Below are 17680 nucleotides of genomic sequence, written 5' to 3'. Positions count from 1 at the left end.
GCCTGGGCAGGAAAGAGGGCTGGGGTGAGTTGACCCCAGCCAGATGCCTCTCCAGCCTTCTCTTAAAGACCCCCAAGGCAGGGGAGAGCACCCCCTCCCTCAGAAGCCCATTCCAAATGTTGGCCACCCTTACCATGAAGAAGTTTTTCCTGATATCTAGCCTAAATCTGCACTCTGTCAGTTTGTGACCATTGTTCCTCGTTACCCCAAGAGGTGCCCTGGTGAACAGACCATCTCCAATCCCTTGCTGCCTCCCCGTAATGAATTTGCAGGCGGCCACAAGATCACCTCTCAGCTTTCTCTTGCAGAAACTGAAGAGGTCCAGGGCTCTCAGTCTCTCCTCATAGGGCTGGTCCTGGAAGCCCCTAACCATACGAGTGGCCCTCCTCTGGACCCTCTCAAGTCTATCAACATCCTTCTTGAAGTACAGCACCCAAGACCAGATGCACTACTCAACTGCAGTCTGACCAGTGCCACATAAAGGGGAAGTATCACCTCTACTGATGCATGATAAAGTAAAGTTAGCTTTGCTGATGATTTCGTCACACTGACCGCTCATGTTCATCTTGCAGTCCACTCTGACTCCAAGATCCCTTTCCGCTTCTGTGCTGCTGAGAAGGTCACTTCCCAGCCAGTAGGCGTGTTGGATATTTTTGTGCCCTAGATGCAGCATCCACCTCTACTCTTGCATCTAAGCGTTGTGTGACCCTGTCATAAAATGAAACCAGACTGGTCAGGCATGCTCTACCTGCTATGAATCCATGCTGGTTTCCCTGCTGCATTATTTTTCCTACTGGGCTCCCACAAATATGATCCTTCATAATCTTTTCAAAGACCTTTCCAAGGACAGAGATGAGACTGACTGGCCTATAATTCCTCAGATCCTCCTTCCTCCCCTTCTTGAAAACAGGGGCTTCGCTGGCCATTTTCCAGTCCTCTGAGACCTAACCCAAGCACCATAAGCACTTAAACTGCTGTGCCAGTGGGTCTGCTATGACACCGGCCAATTCCTTCAGTACCCTAGGATGCAGCTCATCTGGGCCTGCTGACTTGAACACAACCAGTCGACTCTGCACCAAGTCACCGTCAACAGCTGGAGGGCTGGTGTCCCCCTGATGCCCGTCTAAGAACCCATTAGGAGACTTATCTTGAACCCTGTTCAGGAACAGCGAAGCAAAAAACGCATTGAAGAGCTCAGCTTTGCCCCCCTCCCCCCCCGGTCTGTCATGAATTGCTCCTTCTTGTTCAGTAGGGGTCCTATGCTACCCTGCACCTTCTTTTTACTTCTTACATACCTAAAAAGACTTTTTGTTGTTTTGAATTTGTGTTGCCAGCCTCAGCTCTGTAGTTGCTTTGGCCTTTCTAACTGCCTCCCTGCAAGTGTGGGCCAAGTAGGTACGCTCCTCCTTAGTAGTTTCTCCCTGCTTCCACCACCTATATGCCTTCTTTTTTGCCCTTAGGCTTCCCTGGATTTCCCTGTTTAGCCAAGGAAGTTTTTTGGCTCCTTTCCCCTCGTACTGGGATCATCTCTCTCTGTGCCCAAAGGACCGTTTTCCTTAGGAACGACCACCCTTCCTAGACTCCCAGCTCACCAATACTCTTATCCTGCAGCTTGTCAGACTAGACTCCTAAGCACACTGAAGTTAGCCTTCCTAAAGACAAGCGCTTCCACTCTACTAGTTATCTTACCCACCCTGTACCATATGGTGAATTCGACTGATTGGTGGTCACTGTCCCAAAGGTGACCAGGAATCTGCAGCTCCCCTACCAGGACTTCCCCCATAGCCAACACCAAATCCAGTAAGGCATTTCCCCTAGTGGGACCGTATACCTCCTGCGTTAAGTGAAGGTCCTGCACGCAGGTTAAGAACCTATGTGAATGATTGGATTTGGCTGACTGCTCTTGTTAACACTGCTTTGGTATTAACATGAGCAAAGTCTACCTGACAGTACGAACTACTGTGCTGCAGAATAATCTCCCAAGAGAAGTGGCAAGAGTTGCAGCATTTATTATTCTGTCTATCACGGGTGTGGACTGACTATTAGGACTTTTAATATTTTATTTCATGGATTCAATTATACTGTAACAAAAAGGACCAACTAGTTCATTTGTTTTTAAAACTTGCATTTAATGTTTAGTGCACATTACTTTAGTATCTAGATCTCAGATTTATTAGAAAAAATGAGTAACTTTTGGACATTTCAAATTCCATTAAAATACAGAACTAGAAGGGTCCTCAAGCAGTCTAGTCCAGAGGTGGCCAATCTATGGCAAGGCAGCTTCTGTACAAGGTATGCAGTTGACCAGGGAGGAGGCAGCTACCACAGAAACAAACATGGCAGGAAGCAGAGAGCAGAACAGCAGAGGAACAAGGAACGGAAAGGAAAGCAGAGCATCCAACTAAGCAAGAGAAGGGGATAAGAGTGGCATTCAGGAAAGGTAAGAAGCTAATTTGTGGCACAGGTGCCAAAAAGATTGACCCGAGGGGTGCTCCAATAGAGATTTTGGGGGCAGATACTGATAGCCAATACCGATCCAATATCCAATACACCTGCATCCAGCTGGTAAGTCTGTTGTGAGGGAAGCGGAGGGGTGTGGGGCAGATCAACACCCCCACGGTGAAGGAGGGAGTGGGGATGGGGTAGGTGCTGCCCAGTTGGGGTGGGGCGGGGCGCAGGATGGAGCTACAGCTCATCCAGGGGGATGCAGTAGCAGCTCCTGCCACTGCACGCACCACAGAAGGGCTTGAGCCCCTGGATCTGCATGGAGCAGGGCAAGCTGCAGCTGCGGGCTGGACTGGGGGCCACGGTGGGCTCTTCCCAGCAGGGGGGCACTGGGCCACGCTGTGCTCAGGGTGGGTGGCAATGGTGAAATTTAGAGCGGCTGCAGCCCCGCCATAGTCCCACTCCCAGCGCCACCACCACCCAACCTGAGCAGTACAGCCCAGCTCACCAACCCCCGGCCAGGAGGAGCCCGGCATGGCACCCAGCCCCAGCTGCAGCCTGCCCTGCACCCCGCAGATCCAGGGGCACATTCACGTGTGTGCAGCAGCAGGATCCAGTCCCCCACCCCATGCCCCCTGGATGAGCTGCAGCTCTGTCCCAGGCCCCGCCCCAGGTGGGCAGCACCTACCCCAGCCCCACTCCCTCCCTCACTGTGGCCCTTTCCTCCCCTTCCCCCTCCACACCAGATTTACCATCTGCATGCAGCTCTCCAAGCTGCTGGGATGTGCTCCTTGCTGCCTGTGTGCTGCACTGAGACCGTGTGCATGCACGGGCATTTATCGGACAAATTATCGGCCATATCAGGCCAATTTCTAAAATAGTCTATTTTCTTTATATCAGTGACGATCCGATATTGGACAAATATATCGGTGCACCTCTAGTTGGCCCCATTGATACAGTCCACTCCCTGTTCAGGGGCAGGAATAAGTATACAAAAATCACCTCCAACTGATGTAAGGCTAAATCAAGGGTTCAGATCTGGGTGTGGTGCTGCATCATCCAGCCCACAGGGATCCCCTTGGGTCCAGAAATTTGGCAGTAGAAGAGCAGTTGCACCACTCCCTCTACCACCTAATTTCCCATCCCAGGAGAAGCCCCACGCCCTGCACAGTGGATCCAGTACCCAATCCCAGCACATGGAGATGGGCAGGAGCAATGCTGGGCCCCAGACACAAGGCCCCAGGGCTCAATCCTAGTACAGGGGACTGGGCAGAGCCAGCATCGGGCCCCCAGATCCCAATCGCAGTGGGAGGGATGGGATAAGGTAGGGGGGAATGGGAGGAAACAGTGCTGGCCTTCTGGACCCAATCCCACCACGCAGGGGGCAGGAGGGGGCAGTGCTAGGCTCCACTGACTCATCTAGCCCACAAACTAGCTCTGTAGCACCCACCACAGGACCCAAAGGTTGAGCAACACTAGACTAAACTGTTCTTTAAAACCTCAGTACATCTGAGGAAGGGTACCTTGTGCCTGACTTGTCCAAGATCTCTCCCAACTCTACAGTGGTCCAGTTAAAGGTACCTTCAATGACAGGTATTCCACAAATTCCTTAAGAAAACTGTTCCAGTTTTTCACCACTCCTACAGTTAGAAGGTTGTTAATATCTCATCTAAATCTCTCCTGCTGTAAATTAAGCTGATTACTTCTACCCTCACTGCACAATATAAGCAACCCCTAGGGCTGCTGTAAGTTTTCAAATATATACCGCCTCCCCTAAAAGGGCACAGAAGACAAATGGTCACCCCCCTACATCATAACAACAGTATTCACATATGTAAAAGGTTATTGTGTCCATCCACAGCTTTCCTCTTTCTTGAAGAAACAAACCCAATATTTTCAACATTTTTTTTTTGTTACTCTCCTCTGGGCTTGCTCCAGTTGGTCTATATCTCCCTTTAAAGTGCAGTGCACAAAACTAGACAGTTCTCCAAATGAGGCCTGACCTAGGCTGAGTATACAGAAACTCCTCGTGTCTAGCATGACATGCCTGTTGAATCTCAAAACAAAATTTGCATTTTTTGCAAAAGCTTCACATTGTTGACTCATAGTCATTTTTAATCTACTGTAATAAAAGTTCCTTTCTACCATATTCCTGCCTACTTGTCAAGTCCCCATTTTTGCATTAAACTTTTTCTACCCAAGCACTGTACTTTGTACTTGTCTCTACCAAAAGCAATGAAGAATACTCAGTCCAACAACCCCAGCTCTAAAATGTTTCCACTACAAATGCAGTAGTGTGGAGATGATGCTGAAGAGGAGATGACGGTCCCGGAAATGTGCGAGAGGCAAGGACTTTTGGGGGTGGTACCTTTACTGGACCAACTGTAAAGCTGGGAGAGATCTTAGACAAGCTTTCAGGCACCAGGTAACCTCCCTCAGATCTTCCACAGTACATCTGAGGAAGGCTACCTGGTGCCTGAAAGCTTGTCTAAGATCTCTCCCAGCTCTACGGTGGTCCTCCAGCATCTCCTCCAGAAATCCTTGCCTCTCCACTACAAATGGAAATTCTGGCAATAGCCCTATGAAACAGCTTAGAGGAAAATGACCTTCAGACTACTAAGTGCATCTTAGGGGAGGTTCTGGAAAGTGGAAGGATTAGAACCGTTTCCATAGAAGCACAAAGATTCATAATAAAGCTGGACTTGACAGAACAATGTGGATTTGACAAGCAAACAGCAAACAATTCTATCAGGGTTTTCTAACACTTAAGTCACATTAAAGGAAAGAGTTACCTCCAACCACTCCTGTGCACAAAATATGGAAAACTCCTGAAGATGTGTTTTTATGCATTAGCCTCTCAACTGCATGTGTTTTAACATTAGATTCACTTTCTTTTGTTCTCTTCTGAAAAGTTTTTCTATTCTAGTAAGTTTCCAAAGGTAACACTGCCCTCGGGGACATCAGATCACACCAGCTCTTTGGCCTTGACAGCAGTAGGAAGCCGAGTGGAATTTGACACTTAGCTCCTCCAAAAAAGTGATACTATTTAAGCTTCAAGTTTCCTTTTAAAAAAAATAAATGTACTCGAATGCTTCCTAGACACAAACCATCACGTTACCAATAAAGAACAAGACAGACGTGACTGACCACAAAATACCAGAGCCACGTACATGTTCTGCTGAGTAAACACATTATATCAATGTGGTCTTTTTTGTACAAATCCTTCTCACGCCTACTTCAATTTAGGGCCCAATCATGAAAAATTAACCTCCTACAAAGCCTTTAAAGTCAATGGAAGCCTAAGCAGGCTCTGCATAAGCAAATCTCTGTACAGGAAGGACCTGGACCACTCAGCTCTTCAAAGCCAGGCTTGTATGCTCACTTTGCTAGCTACCATAGAGAAATATTTTGTAAAGTCCAACGAAAGAATAGAGAACATCGTATCCAACATGAAATGTGAGAAAGAGAAGTGTTCACAGAACACATGAAAAGACTTTATTTCTCCTATAATGTAACTTTGACTACCATCAGCAGAGAGAGGTAGCCTTGGCAGTCTGAAGTGAGGCAGAAGGTAGGGCAGAGTAGCACCTCACAGTCTAATTCAGAGGTATAACTTCCTAACAAAGTAACCTGTTTCTTTAAAAAAAAAAAAAGCTTATGCCTTCATGAATTAGACTGTCTATACAGTGCCATCCTGCCCTGCCTTCTACGGTACCACCCGCGCACAACTATTACACGTATATATGCATCTGCTTGTGAAAAAAACAAATTCACTGATGCTCTATTTCCAGTAGGAACTTTTGCATGGAACTATTCATAAGCCCAATCACTGCAAAAAAAAAAAAGTCTCTGTAAAAATTAAATAGACTGCTATCCACTCGCTTCTCAGCCAAACAGGCTGCTTCCTAATGCATTTTAGTTGCATTGGCATGATTTGCTCTCTGAGTCAAGACAGATGGGAAGTGAAACACATAAAGAGAAGTTCAGCTAGCGGAGTCATTTCATCCATTCATCTGCACTAGGAAAGAGGAGCTAAAACAGCTTTAAAAAATAAAAATAAAAATGCTTGGATGCTAACACCTTAAAAAAAACCAACCCACTATGCTTATCTTGCAGGGATGATTTGACCCCAGCTGACATCCTGCCCTTTGAGGATGATCTTGAGAGGTCCCTTCCAGCCCTAACCTCTATGACAGTTTCTCAGCCTGCGGTACATGTACCCCAGACTGGGGTACACCAGACACAGGCAGGAGGTACATGGGTAACCCAACACTCTCTCACTCTCTCTCACCCCTTCTCCCTCTCAAACCTATGGCACAAAAATTGGTACGCCGCACATTGCACTGCGCTTTAAATGCCTCAGTAATAATTTGGCGTGCAGGCAAAGCCCTCCTAGCTTTGGCCAACATCACCTCTAGCCCAGGTACATACTTTGAGTTGTGCACTCCTGGTGTAAAAGGTGGCAACCCTACCCACCCCAGATCAGACATCTGCCTTATAGACACAGCCCTTCCTCCAACATACGGCACACATTAGTCTGTAAATATAAAATCCCCTGAAAAAATTGAGTGTCAGGGTACTTATTAACGTTTTCAGAAGCCAGGGGGGTACTCGCTACTTAAAAGGTTGAGAAACACTGCTCTCCGAAACCCTCCAACTCAGCTTCCACGGCAAAGCCCGCGTGCAGGCACGATCGAGGTCTTAAAATTGTAATAATCCATCTGTAAACCCACGCGGCAGGGGCGCTTCCTCGTTCCCAACCCATCCCGCACGTCATCCTCCCCGCTTCGCCCCCAGCCCTTCCTCCCCCCAGCCACCTCCACCCCGCTCCCCGTTTGCTCGCAGGTGGCAGGGGCGGCTTCCCTCCCCCCACCCGGGGCTGTGGCTGAATGAAAAGAGGCAGTCTCCGAGGTTGGAGGCTGAAAAAAAACTGCCTTATAAGGTAGAAAAGGCAAAGAGCAGGAAGAGGCTTTGACAAAACTAAAAGGAAGTTGCTCTGCGCTTGCTCACTACAGGGGGGATTTTTTTTTTTGGATTTTTTTTTAATATATATTTTGTTATTATTATTATTTTCTCTCCTTCCCCCACACAGGGAGGGGAGGTGGAAGCAGGGATGCGGGCCCAGCCCGGGGTGGGGGCTGTTCAGGGCACCCACCCCCGCCGCACACCCCCAGCCGTGCAGCCCCGCAACAAAGCCCGGCCGGCCGGCGCTCACCCGGTGCCGCAGTCCACCACGCAGGCCGGGAGCCGCCCCGCCATCCTCCTGGGTCGAGTGGAGCCCTGGACGCGCCCTGCCGCCGCGCTCCCGCCGCCGATACAGCCACTTCCGCGCCCGGCCCGGCCCGGCCTCCCCGCCCGCGCCCAAGATGGCGGCTGGCCCCGCCCCGCGCCGCGCCGCGCTGCCGGGGTGGGCGGGCGCCGCAACCAATCCAGTCAGCGGCGCCCGATTCCGTGTCCTCGCCCAAGCGAGTGGGTGTGAAGGCAGGCGGGCGGGCGGGTTCCTCCCCCCCCCCTTCTTTTTTATTAGGAAAAAAAAAAGCATCATTTTCCTCTCCTCCTCCACTGGAGCCTTCAAGGCCTGGTTGAAAGCAAAGGAGGTTTTCACAAGGGAAAGGCATCTGCCGTGTCTTTGGGTGGATGGAGAGAAGGGATTGCAGGGGTGTGGGTAGTAGCCTGTGGGCAGGCTAGGTTCTTTGGGTCGGCGGGATGTCTTTTATTGGACCGGCTTAAAGAGTTGGGGAAAAAATGTGCTTTGTGAGCTGCCAGGTTTAAATACGCCGAGGAAGCGTCTGCACTTGGTGTGTGCTCTTCATTGCAGGCATGAACGACGGGTGTCTCCCGAGACTGGCGGGGCACAATTTGGGGGTGGCGAGTGGTGACCACCTGCAGAAGTTGACGGTGGGGGGGTGGGTTGCAAGTGGCGAGAGGCAACTGCCTGCAGAAGCTGGCGGTGGTGGTGGCAGCACTGGCCAATCTCGGGGGGGGGCATGTGCCCCCCCCTACAAGTCACCTATGATTGCAGGCACCCATGAAGGGGGGAGCTGTCCCAGACACTGCCAGTGCTGTCAGGGGAGGGGGTGGCAAGCACCAACCAGGGGGCAGCGACCACCGGCGGATGCCACCAGCGGTGTCAGTGGCTGGGGTGGCAAGCAGCAACCACCTGCAGGTGCTGCCAATACCCCCTACGCATCACCACTGCAGACACCTTAGGAAAGGCTCACAAGGGGCCAGGCCTGGTGCTGTGGAGCAGGGGTTCCCAACCTTTTTAGGCCACGGACCAGCAAACTGCAGTCTGGAAGTGACCAGCATATTACTGACTGGCAGCCAACCCTTTTTTATACAGAGTTTAAAAAAGGGTTGGCTGCTGGTCCATAGTATAACGGTCACTTCCAGACTGAGTATAAAAAAGGGTTGAATACCGGTCCGTAGTATACAGGTCACTTCCAGACTGAGTATAAAAAAGGGTTGGCTGCCAGACCATAGTATACTGGTCGTTTAGGGACTTCCGCTCTGGCAGCCAACCCTCCTGCGGATGGGCAGCCAACCCTTCAGGCCCAGTACCAGGCCACAGCCCATGGGTTAGGAACCTCTGCTGTGGACGGAAGAGTCCCAGAGCCTCACTGAGCTCCCTGCCCTGGGATGGGTCGTTGGAGGGCGCCTGCAGCTCTCCTAGTCAGGCCCTTTCAATGGTGAGATCAAAAATAAAACCATAGATAGACAATTAGGGTTGGAAGAGACCTCAGGAGGTCACATCTAGTCCCACCTCCTGCTCAAAGCAGGACCATTCTAGCCAAGGCTTTGTCTAGCTGGGTCTTAAAAGCCTCCAAGGATGGAGAGTCCACCACCTCTCTGGATAGCCTGTTCCAGTCGTTTACAAAACAAGGAGCAATGGTGTCAAGTTGCAGCAAGGGAAGTTTAGGTTAGATATTAAGAAGAATTTTCTCACTAGGAGGGTATCCTACTGAGAAAATCCCTCCTAATATCTAACCTAAACTTCCCTTGGTGCAACTTTACACCGTTGCTCCTTGTTCTGTCATCTACCACCACTGAGAACAGTCCAGCTCCATCCTCTTTTGAAGCCCCCTTCAGGTAGTTCAAGGCTACTATTAAATCCCCCCTCATTGTCCTCTTCTGTAGACTAAAGGGGCGTTTTTACACATGTAAGCGCCGCAGCACTGAACTCTCGGCACTGTGTTGTTTGCAGTTATATAAGCAGCAAAATGCACATCTGTCAGCGCTGAGAAAATGCCAGCAGCGCGTTGATCTAAAATGCAGAGAAGGTGCTTTAGTTCAAAAATGCACCATTGCCATTTTCTGCATGCTGATGCACATTTCGACACTTATACAACTGCACACGATGCAGCACAGTTCGCATCAGCCGGCTCTCCAGCATGTCTCAGGACAACAAGGTATGTAAATGCCCAATAAGCCCAGTTCCCTCAGCCTTTCCTCTTAAGTCATGTGGAAGTATTCACTTTCCCTATGAATACAGGCCAAGCCTCAAGGCAGAAGAGGAGACTTCTTGTTTGGGGTTTTGAACTGTCCACCTGCAAAGCAGGCCTGTCTAATTCACCCTCAGCAGCATATTTTGAGGATGAGGTCCTCTTTTGTGGCAGCTGGGGAAGTGCGAGAAGCTGCACCTCCCCTAACACTGAAAAGAGGAAAGAAACAACCACCAAAGCCAAAATTCAGTGTTGTGCTCACTCCCCACTGCTTGCAATCCATTTTGTTTCACTACAAGCCATGTGTCTGGGGTAGGGTAAAGAGAGATGAATGCTGACTTGGAGGCTGACTCTGACACACTGGTTCCCTGCTCCAAAGCAACATGCCCTGTACCAGTCTAGACTTTGTACTGTGTGTGTCTCTGCCTAGTGCCACTCACATTGCTCATGTGGAAGGCCTGGGGATGGGTGATGTTGAGGAGGTTGCTTACTCCTCCACATGGTGATATAGCCATCCAAAAGCAAGGGAGTGCAATTCTGGATGAGTGTCCAGGATGGGCCATAACTTGGCTTTGTATGTTAAATATAGCACAATAAGTGCAGGAAGGCGGGGAGGGAGTTTGGAGAAAAAGTCCATAAGTAAAATTTCTGATAGTTCAGTTAAATGTCCAATAAGTGCACAGATATAAAACTTTACAAACAAAACTATGCTCTTGCCAATGAGCTCTTAATGCTGCGTAGAGGAAGCATTAAAAGCATATGGGCAGCCTGAAACTGGCACTTCCTAATTTCTGAGTGACTCATTTTTCAGCCTAAAATGCCTTTAATGGAGTTTTTTAAACTATTTTTTTCATATGTAAACAAAAAACAGAACATGAAATAGTAACAACATACCGACCATCTAGACTCAGCAAAGTCTGAATCAGGAACCTTTATCTCTGTCTTCTTCTCCCCTTCTGAGCCTTTTTGGGGATCTCCTGCCCCACTTCAGACCCTTAAGTGGGGGACAGTTGAACTGTAAGGGTCATACTGGCAAGGTTGGATTAAACCCAGGCCAACACTCTTCTCCCAGTTTGAGCACTGGGGAAACTCTGGTCCAATGTGATAAAGAACACTGCCGTAGCTGAATATTGGTCATCTGTATCATCTAATACTAAAGGGGGCTAGGGTGCTGCAGGTGCTAAGGTTGATAGCCCAGGAGTTGCAAGTCTGAGGCCATGACCTGGTGCCCACAGTGTGCAGCAACCCCAGAGGAGAGCATATCGACCAGGCCCATGTGCTGATCCTCAGGGGTGAGAAACATAGCCCAACTGTCTCTTCACCTTTATCTCCATAGTTTCTCTGTCAGCTCCCATGTATTCCCAGTACAGCCCTTACTACTGTCTCTGTGGTGACACTGTAAGCTTCAGCATCAAATGCTTGTCTGTTGCCAGAGCTTTCCTGGAGAATGCAAGTAAGGGAAGGGAAATTTGAGGTTTTCAATAGTTAGCATCTCAACAAAAACAGGATAGGATTTTGAGATCAATTAATGGTATCCCTATAGATTAAGGCCATTCCCTAGCTCAGAGGTTCCCATCCCCTGGGCCATGGCCTGGTACCGACGTGCAAAGGGTTGGCTGCCGGTCCGCGGGACGGTTGGCTGCTGGACCAGAATTTCAGAAGTAACCAGCGTACTGTGGACTGGCAGCCAACCCTTTCTTATACTGAGTATAAACTATTAACTTGAAAAATGCATAAGTCAGAACTGTGCTGGGTCAGCTTAGTCTCGGATCCATGATATTTATTTGACATTTGCTGATTTTTCCAGGAAGACTAAAAAGCAAAATGCTAATGATTAGTCAATCCTGGTATAGCTAAATATAGCAGCAGGCAGAGAGAAGGCATTTAGCTTAAAGCAGTTACGGGTATAAAACATTGATGCTTTCTCAGGGCCGCCTTTGGTATGACCAAGCACAAAGTACTCAGGTTTAGAACTGCTATGGAAATTAAATTTTCCATATCAGTGTAGTTTTATACTGAATATAAAAAAGAGTTGGCTGCAGGTCCACAATGTACTGGTCACTTCAGGTCTGCAGTATGCTGGTCTGCAGTTTGCCGGACCGCGGTCTAAAAAGGTTGGGAACCACTGTCGTAGCTGAATATTGGTCATCTGTATCATCTAATACCAAAGGGGGCTAGGGTGCTGCAGGTGCTAAGGTTGATAGCCCAGGAGTTGCAAGTCTGAGGCCATGACAAAGTGCTCAGTGTGGCCTGTCAGATTCCAATGTACCTACAAATTCTGTTAAATCCCTGGTCATAAGGAAATGAAAAAGGAAAGGAATCTATCATCAAAGGGCTACTGAAAACAACAGAGGAATCAGGTATCTTAAGAGTTTTTTTTCCAATGGCAGCCTCAAAGCAGAGGCTTTTATACAAGTACGTAGGTTTAAGATAGCTAGTTTGGGACTAGTCTCTGGAGCAGCTAAAAAGATTTTGATTCAGGGAGTAAATATATATCCTTTATAGTACATTCAACCTCAGGAATTTTTGTCCAGAAAAAACAAAAGTATAATTGACTGAGTAGTTCGGTATCATCTAACAACTTCAATATAATCCTCTCACTATTCTATATAAGGCTTGTTAGTGTTCTAGTTAAGATAGAGACTGAAATAAAGAGGAAGTTGCTATACAGGGGTGCTGCTTATTCTTGTCAATAAGAGTATCACAAGCCCTTACTTTAATGCAGTTAATGGGATATATCCAGTTGCTGCTTCTATTAGTCTAAGCATTTTCTACAAATTGACAGTACAAAGATTAAGCAAAAATACTGTAGGTTATGTGGAAAGTGATACGCATCTAGCAAATATGCTTCTTGCAGGCCTTTGCTATCAATTTATGTGCTATTTTAAAGTTTAAGCCAATATTAAAAGTGACATTGCAGAAGAGCAATGATATTGCATTTTCTGTTTTACTAAATTGGAATGGGATTTACATGAAGTGAAGCTAAAGTCACAGGTTTTAACTTCACACTGAGATGTCTTCATGTTCATAGTATTTGTAACTTGTGGCATTTTCTTCAATATCTTGCAACGTAGTTTAGGTTCCTCTTTTCAGAATGCATTGCAAAATAAAAATGGCTCTTGCAGATACAAAACTCTTAATCAAACCAGGAAGAATGTTGTTAATGGAGGAGCTGAAGGTAGGCATGGGGTCTCATTTTGAATTTAGTCATTCACTGGAGACTCAGTCCTACAAGTTAATGATCACTGAGACCCACCCAAAGGAGAAGAAAGATGCACACCAACTTCTTTAAAAACTCTAAGTCCGATCTAGCAGTTGCAAGATTCTGGTCTTTAGTACCAAAATCCAATTTTACCAACCTGGATCAGATTGCTGGACACGTGTTTTTGTTGCATGATTGTACCTTGATACACTGAAATCTAGATAACTTGGGGAGATATTCAGGGATGTGTATACTAGGTTTAGATAGTATAACTAGAGGTTATGTAGCTAAAAATTAACCAGTTCCAGAGTGATTCTAGTGAAAAATTTAAAAATGTGTAGCTTTTTTGTATTGGGATATGCTGAAACCCATTTTTTGTGTGCAGCGGTGTACCGGGGGGAGGGGGCATGGACCAGTGGCACGGCTGCACCCCCTTTTCAGACAACAGTGTAGGAGCAACAGCTGAGACTTTAAAAAATCCCCAAAGCAGGTAAAAGCCCCTCTGCCTCCACCTTGGCATCACTTCCCTTCCCCTCCATGTTCAGCAGCAAATTGCTTCCCTTCTTTCCCCCCCACCCCAACATCCATCCCTGCCCCTACCCTCAGCTGATCCAGGGGCAATGGGGGCTCCAGAGCTACAGCTGCCCTGCTCCAGATGGGCTCTACTCCAAGAGTTTTGTCTCCCTGTTTAATACTGTAGCAGTTGGAGATTTAATCCAGAGACCAAGACTCCTCTGTGTTAGACATTGTACTAACATAGAATAAAAATCTGATTTTTGCCCCATGGAGTGTGCAAGCCTCGTACGAAAAAAAGAGATAACAGATTGATACAGACGGATGCAGTGTACACAGAAGAGATTTTAAAGAGAAAAATGAGACAGTTTTGGCAGCATAATGGACAATGTTTTTTAGCTTGCTAGCATCTTAATATTCTATATGGGATTGAGGTAACATCTCCAGATATAAGAAATGCTATATTTCCAGTCATTTCTGTATATGGTATAAGAAAGAAATTTCCTCCAGGCATCCTTAGATGCCCCACCCCTGCCTTGGCACCTACACAGCCTCTTCTTTTGTGCAACCCTTGTACAAAATGTTAAGCAGCTAATCCTGGACCTGGTAGCCTGCTTTCTTTGTTTGCCATTGGCATTGTTTGGACTACACTCCTATACTTTGTTTGCCATTGGCATTGTTTGGACTACATAGGTCAGAAGGCAGGATGCTATATTTCTATTAACATGGGACATATACAATGTAATATCAATAACTTTCAAAGTAAAGTGTTTTTTTAAAGTATATTTTAGAGGTGCACCAATAAAGATTTTCTTGGCCAATACCGACAGCCAATTATTCACCAGGCATTATCGGCCGATACCAATCTGATAACCAATTTACAGGAATGCAGTCGGGCAGCATGGAGAGCAGCACCCTGCAGGTAAGTCTGTGGAGGGGAAGGGGTGTGTGTGGGTGGGGGCAGATCAAGACCCCCCACAGTGAGGGAGGAAGTGGGGCAGGGTGGTGAATGGGACCCCAAGGCAGGGAGTAAGAGAGTCTCATCTGACTCCAGCACATCGGCTGACCCCAGCACTCTTTCCTGCCCAAAGCAGGGGGTCCAACTCGATGATCTACTGAGGTCCCTTCTGATTCTAACATCTACGAATCTATGACTGGTAATAGAAGACCATTTGTAGGATAAAGGGTCTGTCCCTGGAGAAGCATTAGCTGGTATACTCCCCTAACTGAGCAGTGGCTCCTTCATCTAATACCTGTGCAAATTATTTCTGCTTTTGACATGCTGTGGGGAACAATTGCAGATAAGCAGATACACATGAATGATGCTTTTGTATAATTTCTGTGTACATGTTATATTCCAGTAGTTAGGGTGCTGGCTCAGGCCTTAAGAAATTCAAGTTCAACTTACTGTTCTGTATTAGACTTCCTGTGTGACTTCAGGCAAGTTACTTGGTGTCAAAAACCCAAAGTTTATTTAGGTGCCAAAAGGGAATTCAGTGCCTAAATAAACTTTGTGGATCTGGGCTTTAATCTCTCTGAGCTTCAGTTCCTCACCTATAGCACAAGCGTAGCAGCATTCCCCTCCTTCACAGAAGTGTTGCAAGGATAAATACATTAACGACTGTGGCATACTTAGATATAATTGTCATAAGAGGCAGAGAAGACTGGAACTGGACTTCATATAGGTCCAGAATTTGTCCACCAACAATGTGTATGAAATGTTTCATACTATCAATAAAGGATCAGGACACTTATAAAATGTATAAGAACTGTATTTTTGGTTTTTCTGCTATAGAGTTAAACTATTGCTGGAACATTTGAAAAGAAAATATTTTCTTTTTTCATTATTATTTTACCAGAAAACACTCATAGGGGCTATGTACACGGTCACACTTGCATTTGGTTTTTCTGCAACAAATCAAGTCAATTATTGATGTTTCTCCAAAATGTTTAAAATGTATTTATGTGTGGGTGTGCATGTTAGGAAACAGAGAGGCACCCGATCAAATTTACTAAAACATATCCTGCCTAGGAAAGAATCCTGAATGTCATTTTAATATTTATTTGTCACACCTCCTTGCATCATCTCCTTGCATTTTCTGACTGGCGTCTTTAGAAAGCTACATTAACTTTCTGATTACACCAAACTTGAGCTAAAATTCCAAGGGTTGTAGGTATACAAAAAGTATTTAGTTACTTTTTCAATATGAAAGTAAATCAGTGTTTTCTATCTGGTGGCGTGAAGCCAACCATATTATTCGTATTACCAGTGTATGTTGTGGTATACACACAGTATAAACTGGTCATTCATTATATGTTCACATACTGGCCTTGTTTAGACTGGCCCCACTCAGGGGAAGAACCAGAAGTGTGTAGTAAAGGTGACTGGTGTCTGCAGGCCCCTCGCTTCATCTGTGACACAAACTGAAAGATGTGCAATGAATGACAAAGAGGACTGAAGGAAGAAAGAGGAGCACGTTATGATTAATGAAGTATATGGATTCTCTATGCCTCTACCCCAAAGTTTCTATCTGATGCCAATCATTTAAACTAAGTTTTTCACAGGTGGACACTAAGGCTCATTTGTTAAATGCCTGATTTGAGGCTGTGAGCTCTGATTTATGGAACTGTTACAACTGAAGGGAATGGGAGCAGCACTTGAACATATAAAAATGCTGCATACACTGAAAAATCAGATCCTCAATATCTCAGACTGGGCTCTCCAAACTAGGACACATGTTTGACTTTGATATGTCTCTGCCTATGTTCACAATCTGTAAAACAAAAATGATAATATGACCTAATTTTTATAAGGTTGTTGTGAAAATATATTCACTGTTTTTTGTGACACACTCAGTGGTGAGAACCACATCGCAGACCCACGAGGAAATTCGTAGTTCTGCTTTCAGAGCAGGGCTTTGATAGTGTGCAGTAAAAAAGCCATGGCTGCAATGAACAGCCAGGATTAAAACAAATATTGAGTAGCTGCCCATTAAGGGAACATCAGGTGTCTTGTGCACTTAATGGAGCAGGGGTCTAAGGAAAAATAGTATATGATCAGGTATTAAAGACTGCATCATAATGCTTATACATAAGGAGGTTTTTTATGTGTCATTGCATATTACTTGGACATTTCCAGTGCAGAAATGGTTCTTCAGTTCCTTCTCTACAGAACTGAAGGAAATGCATGTTGCTCTAAAGATTACTTCCCTTTGCTCTGCAATAAAGCATTAGTTCTAGATTTGACATAATGTAGCAATAATTTTCTTTCTTACTCTACCCCATCTAGTATATGAGCAAAGATATTTTGTATCAGTAAACCTTCTGGTAATTAGGCTATCTACAATATTATGAAGAATCAGACAAAGCAGCCTTGGGAAGTAGTTTTGTGCCATCCCATATGAGAACAGAAGTGGCTAGCAGAAGGCAGAAAGGGGCTTTCAGAAGACAATTGATTGCACTGGGAATTACAGTTGCTCTTGCTTCTAACAGTTAAATAGATGATCACTTATGTGCAGGCCTTGACGGTTAAATATAATTCCTTCATTACATGTAAGGGCTAATATGTAAGGTTTATGCTATACATTTTATTATATAACCTGAAAAAACTGTATGTGAGGAAAATGTTTCTCATGCAATTTCTGTCAAGCATATTGCATGGATTCTCGAAACAGCCACATTTTAACTACATGGTACTTACGATTCACATGTATACCTGTTGGGAAAATTAAATGGCAAAACAATTGATTTTGAGTGATTTATCTGAGCAATATAAGAGATGTTACAGCAGCATGGAGAATTAGACACAGCGGTAGACATTTGCTCTTGCACAATAGCCTTCAATTACTGGAAAAGGTTGTTGATGACAGAGCCTGGTGTCTCCACTATTTTAGTCTGGCCCTACCAAGATCCAGTATCATCCCAAAACTGACTCCATTTCTAAAGTAAAAGTAATACCAGGTTTTCTAGGATGGGACGATCTTCATCTCTCTCCTAGAGGTAAGCATCTGTTCTCCCGCAGGTTGGCTGATCTCCTCCGAACAGCTTTAAACTAGGTTCAAAGGGGGATGGAGAACCA

The 17680-nt window shown here is 46.1% G+C and overlaps 1 protein-coding gene across 1 annotated transcript in view; it reads right to left on the bottom strand.

Moving 5' to 3' along the window:
* ACTR3 (actin related protein 3) overlaps positions 1 to 7817 on the bottom strand; it is a 54699-nt gene extending 46882 nt beyond the window's left edge. Inside the window, exon 1 of the mRNA XM_090045897.1 lies at positions 7661 to 7817. Coding sequence (XP_089902023.1) covers positions 7661 to 7704 — 44 coding nt within the window. The 5' untranslated portion in view covers positions 7705 to 7817. The remainder of the gene's footprint in view (positions 1 to 7660) is intronic.
* Positions 7818 to 17680: the final 9863 nt, after the last annotated feature.

The sequence above is a fragment of the Crocodylus siamensis genome, chromosome 4 (assembly GCF_052110815.1).
Source record: "Crocodylus siamensis isolate JL-2025a chromosome 4, ASM5211081v1, whole genome shotgun sequence".
NCBI classification, from domain to species: domain Eukaryota; kingdom Metazoa; phylum Chordata; order Crocodylia; family Crocodylidae; genus Crocodylus; species Crocodylus siamensis.
Note: the sequence above shows the minus strand (reverse complement) of the source record. Positions and strands in the feature narration are given on the sequence as shown.